We start from the raw sequence: 11285 nt of genomic DNA, 5'->3' as shown, positions 1-11285 counted from the left end.
CTTAAACCTCTTGAATACCACAATCTTCCCTTTCTTTGGAGCATCATCAGATTTCTTTTTCTTTTTAGAGATTTTTTATTACACTTACAATTGAAAGCTTTGCATGAATTGAATTCATTAGACCTAGCAACCACAAGTTGCTTAGCTTCTAATTCAAGATAATGAACTATATCATCAAAAGTCTTGAAACTCTCATTATGTGTCATGTTCACCACTATGTGTTCCCAACACTTTGGTAGAGATTCGATGACTGCCTTAACTTGTTTCTCATCAGTGATGATATGTTGAATGCCTTAAGCTCTCTTATCATTCTTTTCATCTCCTTGAGATGTTGTTTCATTGTATGGTTTGATCACATTTTGTAATTTCCAAATTTCATTACAAGTTCCCTTAGCTTTGTAGCTACAAGTCCACCATACATCTCCTTTAGAGCTTCCCACATTTCACAAGTAGTTCGATATGTCTTATACTCAATCAAGAAATCATTTTGCACACAACTCAACAATGTAATGCAAGCTAAAGATTTTTTTTTTTTTTTTTCTCTTCTAGCCCCCATAAGCTTCTTGGTCTCTTTTATGTTGAGTAAAGTTTTGTTGTTCAAGTTCTTGCATGACATGATTTAATGTTTCAAGAGTCACTTGCTCTTCAAGGATATACCAAACTTTATGATGTCAAATCTTATAGTTATAACCATTTATTTTTCTTACCCTTGTTTAGTTCTCCTATGATGTTCCTAGTTGTAGTTGACATATTTAACTATATAGCAATATTGTATAATCTTATTAATTGGTACTTTTATGGATATTGATACTCTTGTTTTAATTATCTTTTAATATGTAATAATCTTAAATTGCAATAGAAACGAAAGTTTACTATGTTCCCAATTAATTCCTATATACAATTTTAATTATTAGAAATTAGAAATAATTCATACAAGTATCTTAATCTTTGGTAAGAAATTACTTAAATTTCTTTTAACCTAAAAACTCCCACTCCATAAAAAATTATTGTACAACTAGCATGCATCAATACTATATATTAAAAATGAAAAACATATTAATTTATCAAAGGTAAATATTCATGTCATGTCTTATATATCAAATATTTACATTTCATGTACAAAGCATTAAAATGTAACATATAGAAGAAAACCTAATCTTCTCCCTAAAAGCTAAAAAGAATAACAACTAGATTATATACGATGTCTTCTATAACTCTAGATGTTATTTTCAATAACCATAATCCTCTAATATTTTTCATACATGATTGAATTTAGATTTCTCACACTTCGCAAGTTAAGAGAAACATAAAGCATTGTTGTTCTTGTTTAATGACATTTTTCACAAAGCATATGAGCCAATATTCTTTAAAAAAAAGTCGACCCATCAAAAAATTTATTCGTCAAACCCTGAGGCCGTTTTTGAATGAATTCTCATTTACATTCCAAAATTTTAACCTCTTGTTCAATTAATGACGTTTGCAAAATTCGTTTCTTATAACTTGGTGGAAAAATATATTCCACTTCTAATCTCTCAATCATATTGACGATATGATCCACATGTTGATCTACAGTATGGCTAGGATTCTTTTTGTGGTTCATGAACATATCTAATTTCAAGCAAGGTCCTAACCCCTTAGTACTTTCACATTTGTCTTCATTTTTATCATTTTAGACCTAACCAAAAAAAGATTGTAATTAATTTAATTTTAATGAGTAACATATACTCATACTTTAATTAAATATTTGAACAAATAAAAAATTTAATTGGAAAGACCCAATTGTCCATCATTTAATAAATTAAACGTTTGTTTATCATTACCTAATTATGTTTTGAACAAAACAACATATATAATTGGACTACAACCCAAAAAATTTACTAAAATTTATACTCATTGGGATACACCGTTTTTTTAATTTTTAAAAAAGAAAAATAAAAAATAAATTCTATATAAAATATAAGAACTCTTAAAAGCTTGTATTACAAAATTATTGGTTTTTAAAACTATTTAAAAAAATTAAGGCAATAAATTTTTAAAAGTAATTTTTGAGGATAGAAGGTAGGTTTCATACTATAAGAGTTCATCTTTCTTGAGGAATGGGAGAAAAAGCTTCTTAGTTTTAGAAAGAGCTTGCCATAAAAAGAAAGGAGGGTTGAAATCTACATATTGATTCAATTAAAACACCAAAAGTGTATTTGAAGGAGTTCTTAGTTATGCTAAGTTCTCCTTTCCTTTTTAACATAGCAGGGTCAGATAGTTTGAATTGTGAACATAGCTATCACTCAATCTCAAATTTGCCAGTGCACTTAAGTGAGTGCCCCTAATCAAGTAAGAATTATGTTATATCCCTTAATCAATTATTAAGTTATTGACAATCTAATGTCTTCCCTTGGTGAGGGTGTAACATCATAGCTAATTGGAATGCTTTCTTTTGTCTTTTTTGGCAATAAGAGTCCTAGTTCCCCTTTCGGAGCCCACCCTAATCTACGATCAGCCTGCTTAAGATCTAGGACCAACCTCATCACTGACAAACAAGTTTTTTATTTTTTATCCTATAAAAAGTATTTTATGAAAGGACTTGCTAAACAATAAAAAATATGTTTTTATTCTTTAACTTTAAAATAATTTTTAAAAACAAGTTTTAGAAAGCATACCAAACTAGCCTTAATATTGCTTCTACTAAAAAAATTAAATTCAAATATTTCTTTTATACACCATTAATATTTCAAGAAAAGTAAGTTTACAAAAAGATTAACATTTCAAAGGTAATAACCTCTCCTCACCAAGGGCTTATTTCATACTGTTTAGTAAAAGTTAACTTGTACCCTTCTCTCCCAATTTTTTTAATGGACAAGGAGTGAATGTTTCAATATAAACAAAAAGGAAATGTTTTTGCAGTATTTCGATGATATATCAACTATTTTTTTTTATAAAAAAAAACTCCTATAAAAGGTATTTGGTAAGTCCGCTTAATAATTTAATTTAAATTATCAAATTAATTAAATATATTTAAAAAAATAACCAAATGCTAGAATTTAAAGTTAAAAAAATTTAAATATTAAAATCAAAATAATTAACTAATTTTAACGGTCCGGATTTTAGGATGCATTTATAGTCTTTCTAACCTATAAAATACATTTGGTAGTGACTATGAAAAATGTTTTTAGTATTTCTACTACTCGAAAAAAAAAAATTTAAGTGTTAAAAAAACTAAAAACACTTCCTAAAATCACTATCAAACGCACTCTTAAGTTGTGTTTGATAGTGATTTTAAAAAACGTTTTTAGTCTATCTAATACTTAAATAATAAAAAAATTTAAGTGTTAAAAAATTTAAAAAAGCTTTCTAAAATCATTGTCAAACGGGCTCTTGGAATGTGTTTAGGAGTACTTTTTCTTGAAGTGTTTTTAGTGAAAATGTTTTTTCTTAAAATATTTTTAGGAGAATCACTTATTAAGCATTTCTCTAAAAAATACTAAACATCTGTTTGACAGTAATCACGGAAAACATTTTTAACCCTTTTAACATTTGAAAGATAAAAAAATTTTAAGTGTTAGAAATGCTAAAAATGTTTCTTATGATCACTATCAAACGTACTCTATGAATGCATTTGAGAAAAATTATAGAAAACGTTTATAACATTTTTAATACTTGAATGATAATTTTTTTAAATATAAATATTAAAAGTACTTCCTAAAATAACTACAAAACGGACTCTAATTTTTTAATTTTATGTGATTTTTAAAAATTTAAAAAGTGTTTCCTAAAATTTTTCAAACATTTTTTTTTATAAAAAATACTTTTTAGACTAAAAGTATTTCTTGAAATCACTGTGAAACAAACTTTTAAAAAAATTTATCTTTCAAATATTAAAAAAAAGATTAAAAACACATTTTTAAATCACTAATCTATCTCCCTACCCTGTTTGTTTATTCACATCAACTGGTGTCTTTTATACTCATCACTCCGCATCCGAGCAATACTGCGAGAGATTTTCTGGAATATTAAACAACCATATGCTCATATGGACATAGCCCGAATGGAAATGGGCTGGATTCGGTCACTTCGAACAAGGCCCAGCAGTGGCCCCATTTGGACCGAGAAGAAAACCTAACCCTAGGCCGTATATATAAAGTGCAGAGTCGCTGCGGCCAAAACCCTAACCCTTTGCTTCTTCAGAGTAGAAGCCGCCTTCTCTCCTCAGCTCCAGAGCTTCAGGCCAGGTGATTGCCTTTCACATTCTCTCGTTACTATTCGACCCTCTCTATGATTACCTTTTCTTCGTTTGTCGAGAAAATAGAGAAAACAGCAACTTTTTTGATGCATTTTTTGTGTTTGGTATTCTTTTGGTAATTGGATCTAGATTGGATTTCGATATTGTAAATCGTATAGTGGATGTTGTTTTGTATCCTTTTGCAAATCGTTTTGCGGCATATGATTAGGAGATCCTGTACTTTGCTTTGGTGTTACAAAATCGAGGAAAAGAAAATGGACTTCAAATCGAGTTTAAATGTTCTGGTTTATGGGTATGGTTTATTATGATTTGATTTGGAAGAACTAAACCTTTGTTTGCTTGCTGAGAAAACTCGAAACATGAGATTAATGTCGTTTCAAATTCTGTATTTCCTATTATTTTGGGTGTCGTAAAAATTCTGTTTGATTTAATGAGGAAGAAGTTTGGTTGCTGGGATAATTGAGGGAAAAATCTGTTATATAATATGTTTTGTGGTCCGTTTTGTCTAAACCCCCTGTGTTTTGCCTTCAAATTTTTGCCTTCAATTTCTTCTTCTTTTTTTTCTTTTAATGTTCTCTCACACTCTTTAGTCCAATCATTGACTAACTGAAAATTTAATTCAGTTAGCTATGTATATTTTCTGGGCAACGACATGGAGTGAAAGGAAAATTTTTGTTGATTTCTTGTCTATGTTCAAATTTGACATATCTTTTCTAAACTAACGTATAATTTATATTTCATGCATCAAATCTAAAGCAGACAAAGGGACCATGGCGTATGCAGCAATGAAACCAACAAAGCCTGGGTTGGAGGAACCCCAGGAGGCTATTCATAAGATCAGGATCACCTTGTCCTCCAAGAATGTCAAGAACCTTGAGAAAGGTCTTTTTTTATTCTTACCTGTTATTATATCCATTTAATGTTTAATTTTTTCAGAATTGATCTTCTCTATGTTAAGCTTGTTTTATTCTTTCTTGTTATTTATATTATATTTTGTTTTATTGTAATTTCTTGTTATTCTAATATGATTTACATGCATAATCAAACCCATTTTGATCATGTAAATTTATTTTTGGGTAATGTGTACAAATATTTTTTTTAAAGAAAAAACATTTTCTGCTTTCCAAAGCTCTAAAAACCAGGAAAACCACCCTGAAGATAATACATACAGTGGATGCAATGAAATTAACAGAATTAGGAATCAATGTATTTTAATTTTAATTTTGTTTTTATTGTTTTAATCACATCAGCCCCATTTGATTCTCTTCATAATGTAGCATCATTTTCTGGTACTTTGTATTTTCTGATTAATTGGTGTAAACCAGTCTGAACATTTGTTTAACTTTCTATTAGGATGGCTAGTTTTCATTTTAACTTTCTTTGTTTGTTTTTGGATTTATTGTCCACAGTGTGCGCTGATTTGGTTCGTGGTGCCAAGGACAAGAGGTTGAGGGTCAAGGGACCTGTGAGAATGCCCACCAAGGTTCTTCACATCACTACCAGGAAATCTCCCTGTGGTGAAGGTATTGATTTTGAAACCAACTGGATAGAGCTATTCACAAGTGAACCTTATTTTAGTTTTTGTTTATGCTTCTCATCTTAGCTATTGGGTTGTGCATTAGTTATATATGAAATTATAGTGGAGGGAGATCTCCAAAATAAATGGCATATCATATTCAACTATGTGAACAGTAAAATCTATGTGATGAAATATCCATTCTCTATTATGGTTTAATTTCTGACTCTAGGAAATTACCTTTTTTTTACTAATTCACTATTATTTAAAAGAGTATTGATTTGTGTGTTATGGATACTGAAAGTAGTGGGTACATGGGATGTTGCAATCTCAGGATAGACCACCAGTTTCTGGGGCTGGTTCCTGATGTGATGAGGTCTTTTTTGGTCTTAAGAGGTAAACAGAGTATTGGATTTTCAATGCTTGAGAGGGTGCTAAATTAACCAGTGCTATTCCTCTTTTCTGTAGTAAATATCAAAAACATCAACCCTGTTCATATCTTTCTGCCTATAAAAATAAATGAATAATCCCATAAGCAGTTTATGTTCTGATGTGAATGTTAATTATCTACACAAACAATACACTAAAATAGGTGTATTCTATTGTTGGGTACTTGTTGCTCCACCTATCTGAATTTCATCTCTTTAGTATGCCTAGCTCATTTAAGGTCTTCAGAGCTTGACAGTGTTCAGGATATCTTATCCATTATATTTATTTTATAATCCCTTTTAGAACAGTTGCGAGTATAGTAGCTTCTCTTGCTTTTGGGTTTTATATTCTCTATGTATCTTATCTCTAGTTCCTTGTACCTGACTAATTCTTAGCATGTGTTTTGAAGAGTGATGTTTTGCTTAAGGCTGTCATTTCCATAGCAAATGAAGTGCCACAGGCTATTTATTTCTTGACATGGAACTTCTCCCAATTCTAAATCATTGTGGCTCACTTTTTGATTCACAGGAACCAACACTTGGGACAGATTTGAGCTTCGTGTTCACAAGCGAGTGATTGATCTCTTCAGCTCTCCAGATGTAGTTAAGCAGATCACCTCCATCACAATTGAACCCGGTGTGGAGGTTGAGGTTACTATTGCAGATTCTTAAATGCACTGGGCGTTTCCTTTAGCTTTCCTATGTAGTCTGTTTAATTAGAACATTCCTTCCTTGCAGCCATCTAGGCTTTTGGAATCTATATCCTGGGCCTCGAGGGTTCAAGAAGGTTTTAGGCTCATGTGGTTCTTGTTTAAGCGTTATAATTTCAAATTTAAGAGTTTGGTACGAGGAGAGGGATTCTTGTTTTCTGTTTACGAAGTCAATTTTGGGTGCTATTAATATTTTTTGCGAACCTACCTCAGAATGGAAATACTTCTTATTTATTGTTGTGTTTTTGATGCTGAGATACATAGGCGACTTCTGAATTCTGGGTGCTTGACCTTTACCTTTTTTTAAACATGGATTTTTCCATGAGTCGCATCATATTCTAGGAACAGAATGTTTTGAAATTGTGCACCATCCCTACTTAAGTCTCTGAATCGGTGTTGCATAGCGTCCAAGTTTGCCCTATTGATCGGTTTTCCCTTGTGTGTTCTGCTGAATCTGCACATGAGCATAGGCACAAAAGATGCTATGAACAAGCTGTTGAACCTCAAATTGATTCATCATTGTGAGGGTGAAGACTCAGTGGTTTTCCCTTGGTTATTTGATGAGGATGATGGGGCGCACATTATATGTTTCATTTTTTTTCATGCTTAGCTTTTATATTTGAAAGATGTTATCAATATTAGTGTATGTTTTAAAAGTCATTCAAAAAATTTTAGATTATATGTATCGATTTTTAATTACCATTATCTTTCTAAGTACTTTAAGACTTTTATATCTTATATAAAAGTTACTATTATTTTTTGTATCTAAAAGTAGAAAATCGGAAATATATATTGAAAATATATTGAACTTGAAACTAAGTTTATGATTTATTTTTATTAATTTACCAATTTAATGTATGTGTATGAGGGCATAAAAGTGGAACTTTGAATAATTAGAAGAGAGGTCTTCCTACCCCTTCTTCAACAAAACTAAACCTATTCTCATCTCATGCTAACAAAAAGAACTTGAAGGGGTTGACGATGGGTATGAGAGATTCTCTGTCCTCTTTATTTATTTATTTTTTTAAAAATAAATTATATATATGTTTTATTTGAGAAGTATACTTTTTATTTTTTTGTGTTAAAAAGGAGAAAATGAAAAAAAAAAAAAAAAAAAGCCATTTTAAAATTGAATTATCTATATAATTGAGAAGAGATGGGGTAGGAGAAGAAAAACCCGGAAACTAGCTTAAAAGTTAAACCCACATTGGGTTTTGAAAAAAGAAAAAAAGTCTCGATCTCATTCCGAATTCACATATCTTCGTACTCAACTCATTCAATGGGTAGAGTAGGACGAGTTCCCAAAAAAACATGCCTTATTTTCATTCATAGCTAAAAACACACCTCATTCACACATGTACTTCTAAAGAAATCAAAGTCTAATAAACAAAAAAGTATGTAATTTTTTTTTTCTTCGGTCCATATATTTACATATGACCATCAATGGATGAATCTTTTTTATAAAGGATTTTTTTTTTTTCTAAAATAGGAATTCTTCCTAGCATTTTAACATATAAGGCCCATTTGGTCATATTTTTTAAAACTTGTTTTCAAAAATTATTTTTAAAATTGATGAGAAAAACAGTTTTGTCCATTTCTTAAATAAATAAATAAATAAATAGAAGTATTTTGACAAGTTATTCCTAAAAAATGTTTTCAACCAACAAAAAGAAAAAAACTCATCTGGATAAATAATTTTTTATTATATTTTTAAATAATTTTATGTTTTGATTTTATAAAAAATTTAATAGATTCAATTTATATAATATTAATTAAATTTAGTTTGTCTTATTAAAAATAAAAATAGCTTGTTAATTACGAATAAAACAAGTTAGTAGTAACCGCTCACAACTCTCCCCTCTTGTACCAATCTTTTGCCCGTGGTTTTCCCATCTAGGGTTTTCCACCTACTTATCTAAATTATTGTTTTTTTATTATTGCCCATTCTCGTTATTTTGTAACAACTTTCATTAAAAATCCTTGCTTTAATCATAAACTAATAGTTTTGATCTCATAGCTTAGTAGCAGTGACTTTACAATATGCTCGTTTTCTGCTAGTTTTCTTTTTCCTTCAATGAGATTAGATGCTTCACACACAATGTTCTTAAATTCTAAGGAATTATGCCTGCTTTGATGGGCAAAGCCAAGACTTAGCAAAGAGTTATAGGACGTTCCAAATCCCTACTTCTCTACAAACTTATGAACGAATGTGAAACATTAATGGTCAATCGCCTCCTTCTAGTACATGGGATGATTCAATGTATTAATCAATGCAGCTTAAAATTTTCAACATGTTTAGAATGATCAAATTAGTATTAAAGAAAAGTCTCCGAACCCATTTTTCTATGAATCCTAATTGTTAGCGATGTCTTCTCTATTATCGAACGGAGATGAATGTGTAGAAGAAGCAGTACATTGATAAAGATAATTTTTTCAAAAATCAAAAGAGCCATTGGATTGATGAGTCTGCTTCTGCTTGTCTTTAAGGTATCCATTTCTTTTTTTATTATGATTAGAACAAAACACAGTAAGAAAGGTATCACCATGGCCTCAAAGTTTCACAAGAAAGCCTTACAAGTAAACCAAAGACATCACTCAGAAAGCGCACAACCACCAACATGAATGAAAAGGCCAGAAAAACACGTCTTACTGAATTGAATTTCAATATGAATTAATTATAATAACTTAGTCACAAGCATTTTTGCTCATAACTTGTCTGTTTGTACAGTGTCTAGACTACCAAAAAAAGCAGAAGAGGGAAATAGAGGATATGTTCTAAATGAAATACTTAAAAAAAAAAAAAAAAATTGATAATGGGTCTACCATGAAATCCCACAAAAGCTTAATTTACAGTGGATTGATTATAGTAAGTGAGGTACCACTTGACAAATTTCTCCAACCCACTCCTCAAATCTGTAGTGGGCTTGTATCCAAGCTCCTTCTCTGCCAAACTTATATTCGCATGTGTATACATCACATCCCCGTTCCTGGGCATTGGCGTTGCAACTCGCCTGGCTTTCACCTTCAACAACCTCTCCAATATGCTTACAAGGCTCCCTACTTCCACTGGAGATGTGTTCCCAAGATTATACACTCTTAACTGGGCTGGCCTCATCTTCTTTCCCCCACTCCCAGTACTCTTCTCTGCAGTATCCAATGCTGCCAAACAACCCTTTACTATATCATCAATGTAGGTAAAATCCCTTGCAACTACCCCTCCTTTACCACCCTCAAAAATTCGTATCGAATTTCCCTGCAATATATCCTTGGTGAAGAAGAAATAGGCCATATCAGGCCTCCCCCAAGGTCCATATACTGTGAAAAACCGCAACCCGGTGATCGATAAACCGTAGATGTGATTATAGCTATGTGCAATCTCTTCACCAGCCTTCTTTGTTGCAGCATAGAGACTTGCAGGCTGGTCTGTTCGATCGGTTTCGGAGAAGGGAACCTTAGAATTGAGTCCATATACCGAGCTAGAGGATGCCCAGATAATGGCTGGCTGTGGTTTAGCCTCTTTGCAGACTTCAAGCAAGTTCACAAAACCAGAGAGGTTGCTATCGATATAGGAAGCTGGGTTCTTCATTGCATACCTCACGCCGGCCTGAGCCGCGAGGTGCATTACGTGAGTGAATTGAACAATGCTGAAAAGCTTCTTGAGAAGCACCTGGTCGTTGATATCGCCGTCGACGATGAACACGCCGGAGCTCTCCAGCATTGCTCGCCGGTCATGCTTCAATGATACATCGTAATAGTTGTTGAAGTTGTCCAGTCCCACCACGCCGTCGCCGCGGTTCCTCAGGGCGGCGGAGACATGAGAGCCAATGAAGCCGGCTGCGCCGGTGACGAGCACCGTGGAGCCGGTACTGGAGCGGGGGCTCGCCGACGACAGGACCCGCTGTTCCCACCCCTTCCCTCTGTTCCGGAGGAGACGCCTGTCGTTGTCGGACAGCAGCAAGTGGTTGCTTACGAAGCACAGGAGCACAATGAAGAATAGGCACCACCAGAACGCATATTTGGAGATGGAGAACTGGAAGCGGAAGCGGTTGGCACTGGAGAATCTCGTCATCGAGGAAATTTTCCGAGAAAATCCAAAGAAAGGGATTTTCTCAGAAAATTTCTTGAGAAAAGCAATGCGGGGTTCCAGGCTCTGAGTCTTATTTTAAGAAGCAAAAAAGCCAATGGGAAGAGAAAGACTTTGTGGGGTTTTATAGTTTAGGGGTGGGTTTAGATAAAGAGGAGGAGGTAATAAAGAGAAGAATCAAAGAAAGAAAAGGAGAAGAATTCTACCAAGAACCAAACACTGTGGCGATAGAGATGGTAATGGGAACGGCAACGACAAGTCTGTTGTCATGATTCAACTGGGTTTCTTTCTTGTGTGCACTTCCGTCCTTATC

The 11285-nt window shown here is 32.7% G+C and overlaps 2 protein-coding genes across 3 annotated transcripts; one reads left to right on the top strand and one right to left on the bottom strand.

Moving 5' to 3' along the window:
- The first annotated feature begins 4037 nt into the window (after positions 1–4037).
- LOC100258347 (40S ribosomal protein S20-2-like) lies at positions 4038–7122 on the top strand. 2 transcript variants are annotated; one of them, XM_002265311.5, is made up of 4 exons: positions 4038–4223; positions 4994–5116; positions 5644–5757; positions 6708–7122. In XM_002265311.5, exons 2-4 carry the CDS (start codon positions 5005–5007, stop codon positions 6848–6850), a joined length of 369 nt encoding a protein of 122 aa, XP_002265347.1. In that variant the 5' UTR covers positions 4038–4223; positions 4994–5004; the 3' UTR covers positions 6851–7122. The 2 variants fall into 2 exon arrangements, with proteins under 2 accessions (XP_002265347.1, XP_010662389.1); XM_010664087.3 differs by having other exon boundaries at positions 4047–4223; positions 4991–5116.
- Positions 7123–9570: 2448 nt separating this feature from the next.
- LOC100242871 (UDP-glucuronate 4-epimerase 4) lies at positions 9571–11194 on the bottom strand. Its single transcript, XM_002266493.4, has one exon. It carries the CDS (start codon positions 10955–10957, stop codon positions 9731–9733), a length of 1227 nt encoding a protein of 408 aa, XP_002266529.1. The 5' UTR covers positions 10958–11194; the 3' UTR covers positions 9571–9730.
- Positions 11195–11285: the final 91 nt, after the last annotated feature.

This window comes from Vitis vinifera, chromosome 16 (genome assembly GCF_030704535.1).
Source record: "Vitis vinifera cultivar Pinot Noir 40024 chromosome 16, ASM3070453v1".
Lineage (NCBI taxonomy): Eukaryota > Viridiplantae > Streptophyta > Magnoliopsida > Vitales > Vitaceae > Vitis > Vitis vinifera.
The sequence above is the reverse complement of the archived record's forward strand: the minus strand, read 5'-3'. Positions and strand labels throughout refer to the sequence as shown.

Coding starts and splice junctions, on each gene's coding strand:
- LOC100258347 (XM_002265311.5), top strand. CDS start 5,005: ATGGCGTATGCAGCAATGAAACCAACAAAGCCTGGGTTGGAGGAACCC. Junction 5,117..5,643: donor TGTCAAGAACCTTGAGAAAG/GTCTTTTTTTAT, acceptor TATTGTCCACAG/TGTGCGCTGATTTGGTTCGT. Junction 5,758..6,707: donor GAAATCTCCCTGTGGTGAAG/GTATTGATTTTG, acceptor TTTGATTCACAG/GAACCAACACTTGGGACAGA.
- LOC100242871 (XM_002266493.4), bottom strand. CDS start 10,957: ATGACGAGATTCTCCAGTGCCAACCGCTTCCGCTTCCAGTTCTCCATC.